The 14,434-nt window shown below is 51.5% G+C and overlaps 1 protein-coding gene across 4 annotated transcripts in view; it reads right to left on the bottom strand.

Moving 5' to 3' along the window:
* DNMT3B (DNA methyltransferase 3 beta) overlaps positions 1 to 12,101 on the bottom strand; it is a 34,948-nt gene extending 22,847 nt beyond the window's left edge. For 3 of the 4 annotated variants that reach the window (XM_088843851.1, XM_088843848.1, XM_088843850.1), the window contains exons 1-2: positions 11,793 to 12,101; positions 9,096 to 9,220 (exon numbers count right to left, since the gene is read on the bottom strand). In XM_088843851.1, coding sequence (XP_088699977.1) covers positions 9,096 to 9,155 — 60 coding nt within the window. In that variant the 5' untranslated portion in view covers positions 9,156 to 9,220; positions 11,793 to 12,101. The remainder of the gene's footprint in view (positions 1 to 9,095; positions 9,221 to 11,792) is intronic. The other variant, XM_088843849.1, reaches the window with a different exon arrangement.
* Between the last annotated feature and the right edge of the window lie 2,333 nt (positions 12,102 to 14,434).

Consider the following 14,434-nt stretch of genomic DNA (forward strand, 5'->3'; position numbering starts at 1 on the left):
AGGAAGGCCAGAGTGAGGAGGGTAGCAGAGATGCAAGGGTGGAAGGGGGTAGTGTACCCCCAAACCTCTACCAATGTCACCAAGTCCTCAGGCCAACAGCGGGCCTGTGAGTGGTTCTCAGGACCCCGCCCAGGCCGCCCCCCATAGCCTGCCCCCCTCACCAAACTCGGAGGCTCGGGACTTGGTTCCATTTGGCCACTCGACCCGAAGGCTCAGAAGCCAGCACCCAGGACAGAGGAGGGGGCTGGGCTGTGGTCTGAGGCTCAGGCTGCTCTGTGCAATTAGCCGGCCACTTCAAACAATGCCATCTAGGGCTGGCCTGCCTGCCGCCAGCCTTGGTCCCCTCTGCCCCTGGCGCGCTCTCCCTGCCCAGTCTCTGCAGGGCCTCGGGAAGTCAGTGCATTATTTTCCCTCCTGACCCCTTTGTTTGCTCTCTCCCTTCCCCTCAATCTCCAGGTCCTCTTCCCACCGTCCCCTCCTCCCCCACAGAACAGCTTCTCTCCTCTCCATGGCAGCACAAGCCCCGCCCCATCACAACCTCGGGGGCCCATTGGTCTGCTGGCCTGTCACTCACTCTCCTCCTCCCTTACCAGCTGGGGCTCAGAGTCCCAAGTTCCCAAGAAGGGAAGGAATGGAGGAGACACAGGGAGAAGGACTGGGACGGGTTAACCAGGGTACGTGGTCCCCATCTGGTCCAACCCCACCCCACCTCTGGGCCTTTGCCTCCCCAACCCTGCCCACCCTGGTAACTGCATCATCCCTAGGGTATTAAGCTGAGACCAGCTCCAGCCAGGTCTTCAGGCATGCATTGGAGGGCTGTGCGACCTTTGACCTGGCCCTACTGCCTGCAACACGTTGGCCTCAAGAACATGCACCTTCCTCCCATTTATTCCTCTTAATGTGATTGTGGGCCCATTTTATAGAACAGGAAAACTGACCCACAGACCTGGTCAGTCTTCAACATCAAAAATAAAAACCTCACATGTAAGAGGAAGGGCGAAGCCCCAAATGGGGGTGAAGTATTTGGTGCCACAGGAACCCTGCTTGTGAAGTTTCCCCAGCAAACAGTTGCCTATGGGCGCTGAGCACTCCTGGCCTGTATTGCCTATCATGGAGACAGACTCACCACATAGTACCCAATGACCCAAGCAAGCCTCCCAGAGTACCTTCTAGAAGGTCATCTAGGCTACAGGGCTGTGAGCTGCAGTGGGGATGCTGCCAGCACACCCACCAGGGGGCGCTGTGGGGCTCACTGATGAACTTCTCAGCACCCCCCCAGCAGGTAGGCAATGTCCTATGGATTCTTAATTGCACCCTGGGCATCAGTCCATCCCCCAGGTGTGGGTGTGTGTTAAGTAGACCTCTGATACTCCCCACAAGGTGGACAGACCACGGAATCATCCTGCAGAATTCTCAGGCACCTACTGAATCAGGATCAACATTTTCACAGGATCCCTGAGTAATCAATATTCAAGTTAAAGAAACACTGCCTTGGAATTCCCTGGCAGTCCAGTAGTTAGTTCTTTCACTGTGGAGCCCCGGGTTTGACTGAGATTCTGCAAGCTAGATTCTGAGCAGATCGATGAAAAGGAAAAAAAATAATACTGCCTGGGTCACAAATGCATACACTCATACAGAGCATTTAACTAACCCATGTGGCCCAGAGTGTGCAGGCTCACAGTTACTGGTGTATTTTCTCTCAATACATATTAAGGAATCTCACCAGCCCCAGGGAAAAGGAGGAATGCCTGACCCAGCCCGATTAGCTACTTCTCTAGCCCTTTTACTCTCAAGCCCTGACCCGGAAGAACAGGTTGTCTGACCCCATGGCCAGTTCCTGTGAGTCCAAGTGGCCATTATCTCAGGAAAACTGCTGGAGTGTGGTTCAGAGTAATCATTAATTTCCAGTGTTTTGCCTCAGGCCAAACCAGTGAACTAAGAAACCTGGATGGCCTGGCAGAGGGTGGGAGACTTGGCCATGGGGTGCAAGACACCAGGAGGTTCCACAGGGAGCTCTGGGGAGGGGTAAAGGGCAGACTGAAGACAGGGCTTCTTCAGTCAGGAGCAGGTAGCAGGTCAGAGGCTGAAATCAAGGGATAAGGCTTCCCTCTTATGCAGGGCTCAGAGTTCCCTCAGACAGTCCCCACCTGGGTCAACAGGAATCTCCCTCCTAGACAGACCCATTTGGAGCCTGCAGCCCAGAGCAGACAATGATTAACTATGACTAACCACTTCAGGCTTCCCTGGGGCCTCAGCAGTGCCAACTTGTCTGCCAGCCTGCTAGAGGGATGGACAGGTGAGCAGAGCTCCTTCCCAAAGCCAGATCTCAACAGTCAAGAAAAATTCTGCCCCTAGAACCAAACCCATAGGGACTGGAGGAAGATTCAGGGAAGGAAACCAACCTGCTGTATGGCTGAGCTAGGTAAGTAAAATATTCTTGCTTCCAGTGGCATCATTCAGTGTGTTTTTATTAAAAGTTCCTTCCCTGTAGTTTTCACCACCCAGAATTTGCAATGACATTAGATTCCTGGGTCAGGAAGATCACCTGGAGAAGGGCTAGGATACCCACACCAGTATTCTTGGGCTTCCCTGGTGGCTCAGCTGCTAAAGAATCCACCTGCAATGCCAGAGACCTGGGTTCAATCCCTGGGTTGGGAAGATCTCCTGGAGTAGGGAGCCAACTACCCACGCCAGTATTCTGACCTGGAGAATTCCATGGACTGTATGGTCCATGGGGTCGCAAACAGTTGGACACAGCTGTGCAACTTTCACTTCACTAGTTACAACACACACACACACACACACAGAGCCCACAGTCCAGAACTGGCAAGATTTAAAGATGCCCAGCTCAGATCCTCGACATTTTACACACATTATATATCTCCTCCACATTATACACATGACCCAAACAGCTGCAGGCATATGCTACTGTTAGGCCCTCAACCTGGAAGCCCTATCACATATTCAGATTTCAAAAACCACAGGTCAAAACAAGGAAGGCTTCCACAAATAATCATCCGGCCCTCATGAAGATCCACAAATCTTGATCACTTTTCTCAGTATTTACTACCACATGCCAGGCACCCTTTTGTGCTTTACCTGTATGAATTCACTGAATCCTTACATACCATTAATGTTATCCCTGTTTAACAGATGAGCAAACTGAGGTTAAGCAACATAATACGCACTCACTCAAAAGAATGCTCCAAGGGAACTTAAACAAGAAGGCGTGAATTTTAACTACATGCTTTTGGCAACAGAAGATCTCAGCACCAGGGATTGGTTTGTAATGGTAGATAATACATCTCCCTCATGAAGTTGTTTGGCTTCTAAAGAGTCAAAATTGGCATTTCCCAGATAACGTGGCCCCCAACACAAGTCAGCTCCTTTATCTAGAGGGATTCCCAACCCTGAGAGGTGGCATCTTCCCCAGGGATTTTCCTAGAGGGGCTGACATACCAGCTCCAGGACTTGTGCCACTTGGCTGTTATCCTATCCCAGGGCCCTCCTGTCTGCTAAATAAAGGCAGAACTGACACCTCTTAACCCCCACCCCAACCCGAGGCAAGGTCTCTCATCAAACTGCTCTCCACAGGCTCAAATGAATTAAGTCACCCAGCAAAGTGGCAGAGCCAAACTCATGCCCAGGCAATCCAGGGCACGTGCCTGGAACTGTTGTGCCCGAGATGAGTTATGAACAATGCACCATTCGTTCCAGGAGGTTCAGGAGCTGTATGGCTGAGGGACTTAGACCAGCTGAGTATTTACTGTCACAGGAGGTGGTGGTCCAACCTCGTGACGCAGGTGAACTCTGACCCTTTCCCAGAGGCTGGGGTCCAGCACGTGACTTCAGGGTGGTCAGCAGTGCCGGGTGGGCTCACAGGCAAGGTTCCCCCTGCAAGACCCTGCCTCATTAGTGCAGGATGCTTGTGTCCTGACTGAACCAGGTCAGACGTGTCCAAATGCAATGTGGCAGACAGAAGGGTGGGTGGTACCCCCAATTAGACTCAGGGAGGAGGAGGCCCAGGGACTCCCCGCAACCCAGCTATAGACCTGAGAAGTGATGTCATTCATTTCCTCCAGGCTGGTACCAGCAGCAGAACTATTTCCTGGCACCCTGTAAATGTTAATTGCATTAATTAAACTTATAGTGCAGGAAGGGGGTGATGGTGGGCTTGATGGCAAGGTTAGCGGGGGAGGACCTTGGGCATCCTGGACCCACTCTGTCCACCTAGGGTTTAGAGATTTGCCAAGCAAAAAAGGGAGAGAGAGGGTGCAAGACATTCCACCTCCCCTCCTTGGCCTGTGGGAGGAGAATCAACTCCTGACTCCTCCCCTTGAACTGCTCAAGTATTTCTTAGCTGTTTCCCAAAGTGGCTGAGATAGAGCACACAGCAGGTACCACAGAAGAGTCAGTTACTCTTATGATGCCCATTCTGCAGATGGGAAAACAAGCTCAGAGGAGACAAATAGGCAGTTTCCTTGATGAGGTTCCCAGAGTGACTGAGTGATGGAGACTGAGGCCTTAATCTGGGAGGCAGATCTTAAAGACATCATAAAACAATGCAGTAAGCTCAGTTTTTAAGTTTAAAAAGTTTAAGGCCGGGGAGGGACAGCTCACCCAGGCGAGTGAAGAGAAGGGAGGCAGTGGAGACAGTACCAAGTCAAGGAGGACAGGAACAGCTGTCCCCCTGGCTGGGGACAGAGCACAGGGTCCCAGTTCCCTGAGCCTGATCAGGAATCTCCATAAAAAAAGGTCAGGCTCACAGGGAAGCGGGAAGAAAATGTCCTCGTTGTCCTTCTCAAGCCTTAGTCACACAGCCTAGGCAATGAAGTGACCTCATCTAATTCCCTAGGTGGTTGGTGCTACAGATCCCAAAGCAGATGACAAAACCTTAAAACCTGGAAATTATGCAGTCTCGTGTGCTGCCATGCCAGATTTCCCAGCTTAGCCTCACAAAGGGATGCATCCCTTCATCCATAATGACTCAAGTCTGGAGAATTTTTCAGTGCCTCTGGGTCACGGCTACATGCACCATGCACCACTGTCTTTGTATGATAATAGCTGGGCCTGGGCATATTTATCAGAATCATCGTGGACTGACTTCAGTAGTCAGTCTGGGCAAGTATGAGAAAAGCTGCCTATGAAGATGTGCCTTGCAACATTGCTCATTAACAGCAAAATAGAGAAACATCGGTACATCTGGATATTTGTCAATAGACTAATAAAATTATATACCATTACCTTCTAGATAATTCACAGGAAAACCTAGGAACTTACAGAAAGATCTGAAATGAGAGCTTCAACTGGAGTTTGGAGTCAAACTTTTTGCCCTGTGGAAACAAATTGCATGCAACTAGCCCCTTCCAACTACAAGTTATTTGAGAAGCCCTAGGAAGGTCATGCAGATGAAGACAGGGAACCCATCAGTCACCCAGAATGCCACGTGGGACATCCTAGGGCCGAGGATTTGGGAGCCGCTATACCCACTCCTGTGGCCTTGTTCCCCTAGGCAAAATCCAGCCAACGTGTCCTCTGCCCTCTTCCCAGCGGGGATGGAGAAAGGAGACCTCTATTCTCAAAGTCACTCCCTCAGCTCTGCCCCTCGCTGCAACCTGCACCTGTTGGTACTACCATTGCCTAAAACCTCAGCCCATCTACATACCAATGCTGTGGGGATATTGATTCAGTATCGAAGATGGCAATCTGACAGTATGACCTCAAGTGAGTGTCCATATCCTGTTATACAGGAATTCTACTACTGCTAGGAATCCACTCAGCACAAAGCTCTTCCCAAAACCTGTGGGCAAGACTGGCACTGCCTTCATTGTCAAAGTAAAAGCTACCAAGAAATGATCAATGGGAAACTGTCTAAATTACATGCAGCCACAACGGGGAGACCACTGAGAGGCAGCTGTTTCTAGAGGAGACCGTGTAAAGTGAAAAAGTCCACCTAACAATACAATCTCATTTAATAGGTTACTGTGTATATTAAGCCATGTTCCTCCAGCATTTTTTAACTTCTCAGGAAGGTAGCTTGTGGAAGAACAGACAACCATATCTATCCCCATGTGACTTTTACAATCAAAAAGTCAACTTTAAAATGTCACTTTTGAAAATGACCATTTAAGTTTAGTCGATCTTAATTTTCTCTCAATTTTCTCCATAAGGAAAGTCAAACATACAATGACTAGTACGACCCAACTCCACCTCTTCTATATGGTTCCCCTATACACATGGGATGTTTCTGGCTTCACTTCTGTTTTTGGTATTTAGCCCTTGCCACCTCTTTTAATCATGATACCTTTTCAATAAATGCTCCTATCTGCTTGGACAAGTCTGCCAACCTTAAAGTTTCATTGATTTTCTCGATTTCACCCATACCTGTATGTACACTTGCTCAGAACTGTCCATATCCTATTGTCCAGGTACACGCTGCCTCCCTGGTAACCTAGAAAATCCCTGAGGACAGCACCTGCCCTTCCAGGCATCCCGCCTAACACTGTACATCTGTGTCCCAGGTGAGGTTTCCTTCTGTTCACCTGCAGTATCTCCTCTGGTTCCAGAGCTTCAGCTACAGGACCCCCAGGCTTGTCCAGGGCCTGCTTTGGGTGTCACCCAGCACCATGCTGGCCGCTGGGAACATCCACCAGGAAGGCACCATCCCTTTTCCAGGAGCTGAAGGGCAGTGGAAGGCCCTGGCTCTGGCCCCAGCAGGCCCATTTGCAACTGGAAGCAAATGCAACTGGAAATAAATGCTGCTTAGGAAGCCCCATTAACCTCAGAAGGTGGGAGTACAGGGAAGGATGGAGAGTAGGTAGGTAATGACTTCTCCACCCAGGCTGCTACACAAGAGACCTGACTGAGGGGGAAAATTAACGCCAGCCTGAGAGCTCCCCAGTTCCTTTTCTAGCTGCCAGACCTGTACCACTGGGCAGGGCATTGGACAATCCCGCTGCTCCAGGGAATGGGGAATAAGACATACCAATATCAGAGAACTACCTTCAGATTTTGGGAGACCCAGAGACAATTCCAGTCCATGTCCTACACAGTAAGCCTCCAGTTTTAAATCCTTCTCAATACAGAGATACAGTTCAAAACTAAAATATGAAAAACAGTAAAAAAAAAGATGCTCAGAAATATTGGATGGAGCTCTACACACTAAAATTAAGACAACGGGATAAAGGCTATGTCCAAAAACAAGATGAAGACACCATTACAAATGAAATTCTTAGGAGAAGAACCCTTCAAAACACAAAAGCTGAGGACACCCGAAAGCAGAACTAAGGACAAATGGCCAAAATGCCACCAGGCCAGGAGGTGCCACATCTGATGAGTCGCACAGAGTACAAAAAACAAGGGGTGTAATAGCTCAAGGAAATGTATTCCCTCAACTTTAGGATAGGAGCCTTCAGTGACACTGAGCCCTTCTCCTCCCGTACCACCTCCTCATGCACACCTGGTCAGCATCATCTGTCCCCAAGAGGAAATTAATTGGTTAAGAACATTTCCCCATGCATTTCTAATTTCCTGCTCATAATTTCTCAATGACTAATGCTCTACCCACAAATTTCATAGACTATCAAAGGCCATTTTCTAAAAGATCTAAGTATGATCCCTGTGTCGAAAAGCTGAAAGGCTGTGGAGGGGGGCACAGTCCAGAGACTTCATCCTTTGAATGGAAAAATCTCTGCAGGGCTTCCCTGGTGGCTCAGTGGTAAAAAATCTGCCTGCCAGTGCGGGAGACCCAGGTTCAATCACTGGTCTGGGAAGATCCCATGGGGCAACTAAGCCCATTGTGCCCCAACTATTGAGTCTGTGCTTGAGTCAGAAGCCCTACTACTAAAGTCCGCACTCTCCAGAGCCACTGTAATGAGAAACCCACCCCACCAACTACAGAAGAGTGCCCGCTCACCACCACAGAGAAGAGCCCACACAGCAAGGAACCAGAAGAGCCAAAAATAAAATTGTTTAAATATATATATATGAAGGAGAAAAAATTACTCTAAAAAAAGAAGAGAAAAACCTCTGCAGGTGAAGTTATTTAGAAAAACTTGGTCAGGCTGAGCTGGGAAAAGAGCAGAGGCCAATGGTTCTCTAAAAGGTCCTCCCATCCACTTGGGGAGCTGGCTCCAAAGATGACCACAGTGCACTGGGAAGACTCGCCAGTGGAGGGCCTTTCCTCACCACACTGCACTTTCCCTGGGTTCTTGTCTTTTTGCTTAGGATGGACTGCTGCTCCTCTCTACGCTTTCTCCACTTCTAGAAGAAGCTGAGAGGACCCCCAAATGAAAGTAAAACATTGATTACCTTGGGACTGTGAGATTACAGGCCATGATCTGTTTTTTCTTTGCATCCGAAGATGGCAAATTTGATTTTCATTTATATCAAACACAATGAAAATCCTTTTGATGAAATATTCTAATTCCCTACACAAAACAGGTCCTCCTCACTTTTTGCTTATTTCCTCAGGAATGCTAACTAGGATTGTTTCTCTCAGCAAATAATGACCACTAGCCGACATCTCAGTATTGACTACACAATGTGATATTTATTAAATCCTCATTATGTGCACTTTTAAATAGGATCTCAACTGACTTCAACATCCCCTTAGCTGGCCAACAATGCATCCCCATTTTACAGATGGAGCAACTAAGGCTCAGGTCACTAGCTTATAAATGTAGTGAACTGGATATAAATCCTGATGTGATTTGGCAGCCCAAGCTGTGTATGTTGATTCCAATGACTAACATGACCTACAACATACCAGACTTTTTACAATATCTAGGGGCCCCCAAATAACTTATTTTGAAAAGGGCCTAAGGCCTAAAAGGCCACTGGATTCCATTTCATCCTCCTACCAACTCTACTGGTGTGTGTATACCTTCACTCACTTTGTATACAGGTATTAATCAGCACAGGGGCTCCACGTGTGGGCTCCCTCTGCATTTACCAGGCCACTTCCCTCCGTCCACAGCCAGATACATCTGAACACCTGGACTTGGCTTGTTCCCTTTTGAAGGATCACTTTTGTCCTGGGATAGTGGCAGATGTGAAAGTTCTGTAAAGCACTAATCAGCAGGCTGCCGAAGTACCTGCATCTCTCCGAGTTCCATCAGCGGCAAATTTTTGACCCTGTGAGAACATGAGCCCATCGCTTTACAAACAGGGTGCTGACATGAGGAATTATATACTCCTTCAGCCCTGGTCTGCCATGAAACTGAAAAAAAAAAAAAAAAACCCTAAGTTCATGATTTTAAAACTCAACACCAAGAGTGTGCCTGTACTTCTGGAGGGTTGGGTACAGGCATTTGCCATGGTGTCAGACCAAGCGGCCTTTCAGATTTAGCGTGGGTCATCTCAGGTGAAATGGAAAAGTATCTGAGCCTGGAGGGACACCAGGCAGGAGAGCTGGTCTGAGACAAAGGAGTTAGTCCCAGGGAAGTTTTTCTGGGAAGAACTTACCCAAACCCTCCATCAAGGAGCTTGGGGATGTAGTCTGAGAAAGGGAGACAGGCCCCTCTGGGTTGTAGGCCCCACATGGCAGGAGGAAAGGAAGGAGGGGAAGCAGCCTCTCGCAGCCCCACCTCCCTGGCTCCTCCCCTTCACCCCCTGCAGCTTCCAAATACCCTCCTACCCTCCCTACAGAGGTTGGAGTTACTGCTTATGGCTTTAAGGAGCAGGATGGAGCCAGCCCCAACCCCAGCCCCTTTGTCTCAGCCCTCTCCACCCTAACAGAGAAAAGTAAAGGCTCTCCCTTAGTTCTGCACCCTCAAGGCAGGTCCCAAACTTAGGTGGGGGTGTAAAAATGACCCTAATCCATAAAACAAAAACCTGCTCCTTTCAAAAAGGAACAAAGTCACCCTTTCCTGCCAACTCCTAAATCGAGGACAATGATTTGGAAAACCTTCCATAGTTGAGAGGAGTACCTTCGTGGGAGGGAGGAAAGGAGGGGATGGCAGAGTTGGCCTGCATCCTCCCCAATTCTCATTAATGGTGGCCCTAAAAAGAGGGGCTAATGGTTAATACAATACCATTCACCACCTGCTATACCAAGCACTAAAGTATTGAGTCCTAACCCAAGCCTAACGTGATAGGAATTATCACATCTGAGGAACACAGAGGGTTAGAGTTTAAATTGTGTAAAACTGGTTTCCTTCTTACCCAACTTGGAGTTATTAGTATGACTGTTCCTATTTCACAGATGTAATAAGGCACAGAGGGCCACAGATTAACATGAACAGACTTAACACATGCCAAATATCTATGCATCCCCCTTAAAGGGAGCAGCCTACGTATCCCACATGATAGATAAGGAGTGGCAAGACTTTATTGGGGGATTACAGTATGCCAGCCCTATAAAATAGGTAGCATCATCTCAAAGCTGGAAAAACCAAGTCTGCACCTGCGGATTCCAATGGCTGGGGTGCAAGAAGTCTTACAGCAGTCCTGGTGGAGAACAGAGACAGGTCAGTGTCCTGGATCCTGGAAATGTGGGCCCCAGCAGGGACCTGGCTCCCTAAAAGAACTGCCACCAGTTCGCCAAAATTCACAGCATCCAGAAATCAGGAGGCAGAAAGTCAGACATCATAACCTTGTCCTTAATTCTTTTTAATGCATACGCCTCTCAGCTCGGGGTGGGGAAGCATTAGGGCCCAGCCAGCCTCTTTCAGCCTGGGAGGTAAGTGAAGAAGGCATCGTGGACAACCTGGCCTGGGCGCACAACTCCTGCAGCCCTTCCCTGCCACAGGTGAGTGACTCCGGCAGGAAAACCCCGCTGAAGAGCAACTCTGTTGCTAACTTGCTACCTCTGCCGGCTCCTCCCCAACTTCCACTTTCTCTTCTTGGAAGTGGAACTCAAAACCCACCCACCCGCGGCAAACAATCCCACTGGGCACCGAGGAAGCGCTGGAGGTTTTCAGGCCTCAGTTTGCAAGTTTGCGAAGTGGGACCAGCCTGACTCTTGGAAGAGTGGTAAAAATGGAAAGTGAGGCCCCAGGGCAGGCAGCGTGGCCGAGGAGGGAGGCGCCGCTCCGGGCCGGCTCCTCCCCGGCTCCTCCCCGGCCAGGTGTGCACAAGCGTGAAGGCAGCCTCTCCCTAGGGCATCCCCGCAACCCCGCCGCACCTCGGTCTTCGTAGGTCCCCTAGGGAGGACCCCGCGAGCCCGCCCCACTGGCACACGCCCCTGGGAAGCGCACACATACCGGTCCACCTGCTCTCCCGCGCCCATCCACTACCTCGCCCCTGTCCCTGGAAGGGAGAAAGAAGGAAAAAGTCCCTCGGCTGAACCCCCAGGTCCAAGTCGTAAAGGACGGACGCTCGTCTCCTCGGCAGAACTCTCTAATGCTCCGTCCCCCTTCCCAAGTAGGCTCCCTCTCTAGCCGAGGCCAGGTAAGAATACCCCCGCTTCACTAACTCCAATTCTCTTTAGTAGTAGACCTCCCCTCGGCTCTAGACCCCAGGAAGGCCGCCCGGCGCCCTCTCTGGGGACGAACCTCTGTCCTCCTCTGGGTCTCCTGAACACCCAAGCATTCCTTCCACTCGTATCCCTGTAAGACACATGTCTTCCCCGTCACCAATTTTATCCTCACTGCCCATTTCCCCACAGTAGGATCACGGACTTCTCCTCCCCAACCATGCCCGGTCTCCAGGCGTACGGGAGCCGCCTCCCCAGGACGTCCCGGAACGGGATTCCCTCCCTGCGGTGGCGGGACCCCTCCACGGTCCCTTCCCCCACCAGCCCACGGAGCCCTCGGGCTGGCAAGCCTCCCCGGGGGCTACGGGGCGCTCACCTGCCGAGAGCCTGGCTCGGGCGCGGCTCCGCGGGTCGAGCCGCGGGTTCGGACAGGCGGGCGGGAGACCGGCGGGCGGCCGCGCAGGGCTCTCGGCTCGCGAATCTCCAGCGCCGATCGCCCAGCTACGTTTACTTGGGTCACTTAACCCCCGCGCTGCCGGCCGGGCGCGGCCGCCCGCTCGCCCGCCTGCCCGCCTGCCAGTGAGCCGGCGGCGTCCTTCGGGGGGCGCTCGGGGCGTCCACGCGGGCTGCGGCAGCCGGGCTAGGGAGGGGGTGCGGCTGCTGCGAGGAAGAGGCGCGGGCAGGACCCGGCAGCTGGAGTGGGTGGGGAGGGGGCGGTGCCGAGGCCCCTTGTAGCCCCGGCCCGGCGCTTGCCCCGCCCCCGCCCGGGGGCGCCCCCGCCGCAGCCACTCAGAGCCGGGCCTCGGGCGCGGGGGGCGGGGGGCGGGGACGAGGGAAATTTGAAATCGCGCAGGAGCCTCCCCTCCGCCCCTCCTCCGCAGGCGCCGCCTCCCGGCCCCCCCACCCCCACCCGCGCACTGGTCGGTTAAATCTCCACCCGGACAACAGGCCCGTCTTGGGGGCCCCGCAGACGTCGCCCAACTCTCGAGACTCCTCCCGGGGTCCGTCTTCCTCGACCCCGGACACACGGGCTGGTCTGGATGCCGGGGGCCCAGGGAAGGAAGAACCCCGTCCTCCCCCTACAGAGTCACACAGCAGCCGGGTCTCCCCTTTACCCCAGCTCCCAGCCGCAAGGCCACCCGGGCGCTGCGGTGCCCCCGCGGGTCAGCCAGCCCTCTCTGGACCCTCGGACTAGTCCTTTCTCCCTTCCTCCCACCCTGCTGGGCGTTTGTCGGCCATCTTGAGCGGATGCGAGGGAGAGCGGAGGAGCCAGGGTAGTCAGGTCCCTGACTGGCTTCTGGGGTGCAGTCGCCATTACTTGAGGGAGAAGCCCCACTCTGTTAGCAGGTCTTGGTGGCCTCTGCCCTTTAAGGGACATTGTGTGTCAGTCGCTCAGTCGTGTGCGACTCTGTATGACCCCATGGACTGTAGCCCGCCAGGCTCCTCTGTCCAAGGGATTCTCCAGGCAAGAGTACTGGAGTGGGTTGCCATTTCTTTCTCCAAAAGGGGCATTGAACTACTGGAAAACAGCACTTCCTAATATTTCCCACACCTGGCATCTACACTTACCTGCTTATTTTTTTGTCAGTCTGCAATGCAGGAGGCCTGGATTCTACCCCTGGGTTGGGAAGATCCCCTAGAGGAGGGCATGGCAACCCACTCTAGTATTCTTGCCTGGAGAATCCCTATTGACAGAGGAACCTGGTGGGCTACAGTCCATGGGGTCACAAAGAGTCTGACAGGACTGAGCAACTAAGCACAGCACATTGTGTGTCTATGTATCCGACTGTGAGGGCAGTGTCTCAGTACATCTTAGCACACAGTAGATGCCAAATAAATGTTGAATGAATGAGAGCAAATGAATGATGACACGATGGCCTGCAAAGGCCCTAGGTGAGCTGGTTCCTGCCTTCCCAGGCATCTTCTATCCTCACGCTTCCCTCACTTCACTCTAATCTTCTAATCTTTGCTGTTCCTCAAACACATCAAGCTTGGTTCTGGGTGTTCTTTGTCCAGATCTCTGTACCATTCAGTTTTCTCCCAGTGTCACCTTCTGGACAGACTTTTCTGACCAAGCAACCTGAATGGTCCCCTCCTTCACTCCTATTTCGTTCTCTCTGTAGCATGTATAGCTATTTGATGTTGGAAGTGTGAAAGTGAGATGGGCTCAGTGACCAGGCAAGCCTCATGTAAATGAGTGGCAAGAACTCCTTGACCTTCTGGCACAAGCATCCAAAACTGGGTTCAAGTCAGTTTGTGCAAGAAGAACATCTCTGAGGAGGGCCTGTCGCTTGTTCCCACCATCTGGGGTAAGTCTTCAGAGGAAAGAAATTATATATGAAGCTGGTGGGTCTGTGGAGAGGGTTGCTGGGTCTCTGTTTTCTGATCCATAAGCTCTAACACCTCCATAGGTCAAAGGATGTCTGTATCCCACCGGGAATGCCTGGAAGGTATAGTTAAGATGACAAAGAGAAGAGTTCATGGACATGGCAGACATTTCTGAGGACATCAAAGTGCCTAACTCCAGAAAGAAAAACAGACAAGGTCTGAATAAGCAAGTGGTCTCTGTCCTGTCGTTTGGAAAGGAAGTGAAACAAAAATGGCATGTTTCCCTGTGGCACAGAGCTTTACAGTTTGCGAAGTTCATTGGTCATATTCACTACCTCCTTTGGGACTCTCAGCCACTCCACGAGAAATCAGGGCATGGAGAATTGGGTGCCCATTTCACATTAGGTGACTAAGGCCCAGAGAATAGACGGACTTGTGTGAAGTGAGTCAGCCATGCAGCCTGACTTTGAGCACCTGACCAGGAATTCAGAAGGGAAGGTTCAGAGCTTACCTGATGGTTGGGGAGGGTGGCTAAATCTTGGAAGAAGATAAAATGGAGACTGGAATGATGTAGGCAGGGGAAGACCCAGGTCAGGATCCAGCTTGGCGTGTGGGAGGGACAGCCAGGAAGCCCATGTGGCCAGGGCACAGGGAATAAGGAGGGAAAAAGTAACAGGGGCCAAGCCATGG

Source organism: Moschus berezovskii, chromosome 15 (assembly GCF_049115385.1).
Source record: "Moschus berezovskii isolate FMDL1 chromosome 15, NW_MosBer_1.0, whole genome shotgun sequence".
NCBI classification, from domain to species: domain Eukaryota; kingdom Metazoa; phylum Chordata; class Mammalia; order Artiodactyla; family Moschidae; genus Moschus; species Moschus berezovskii.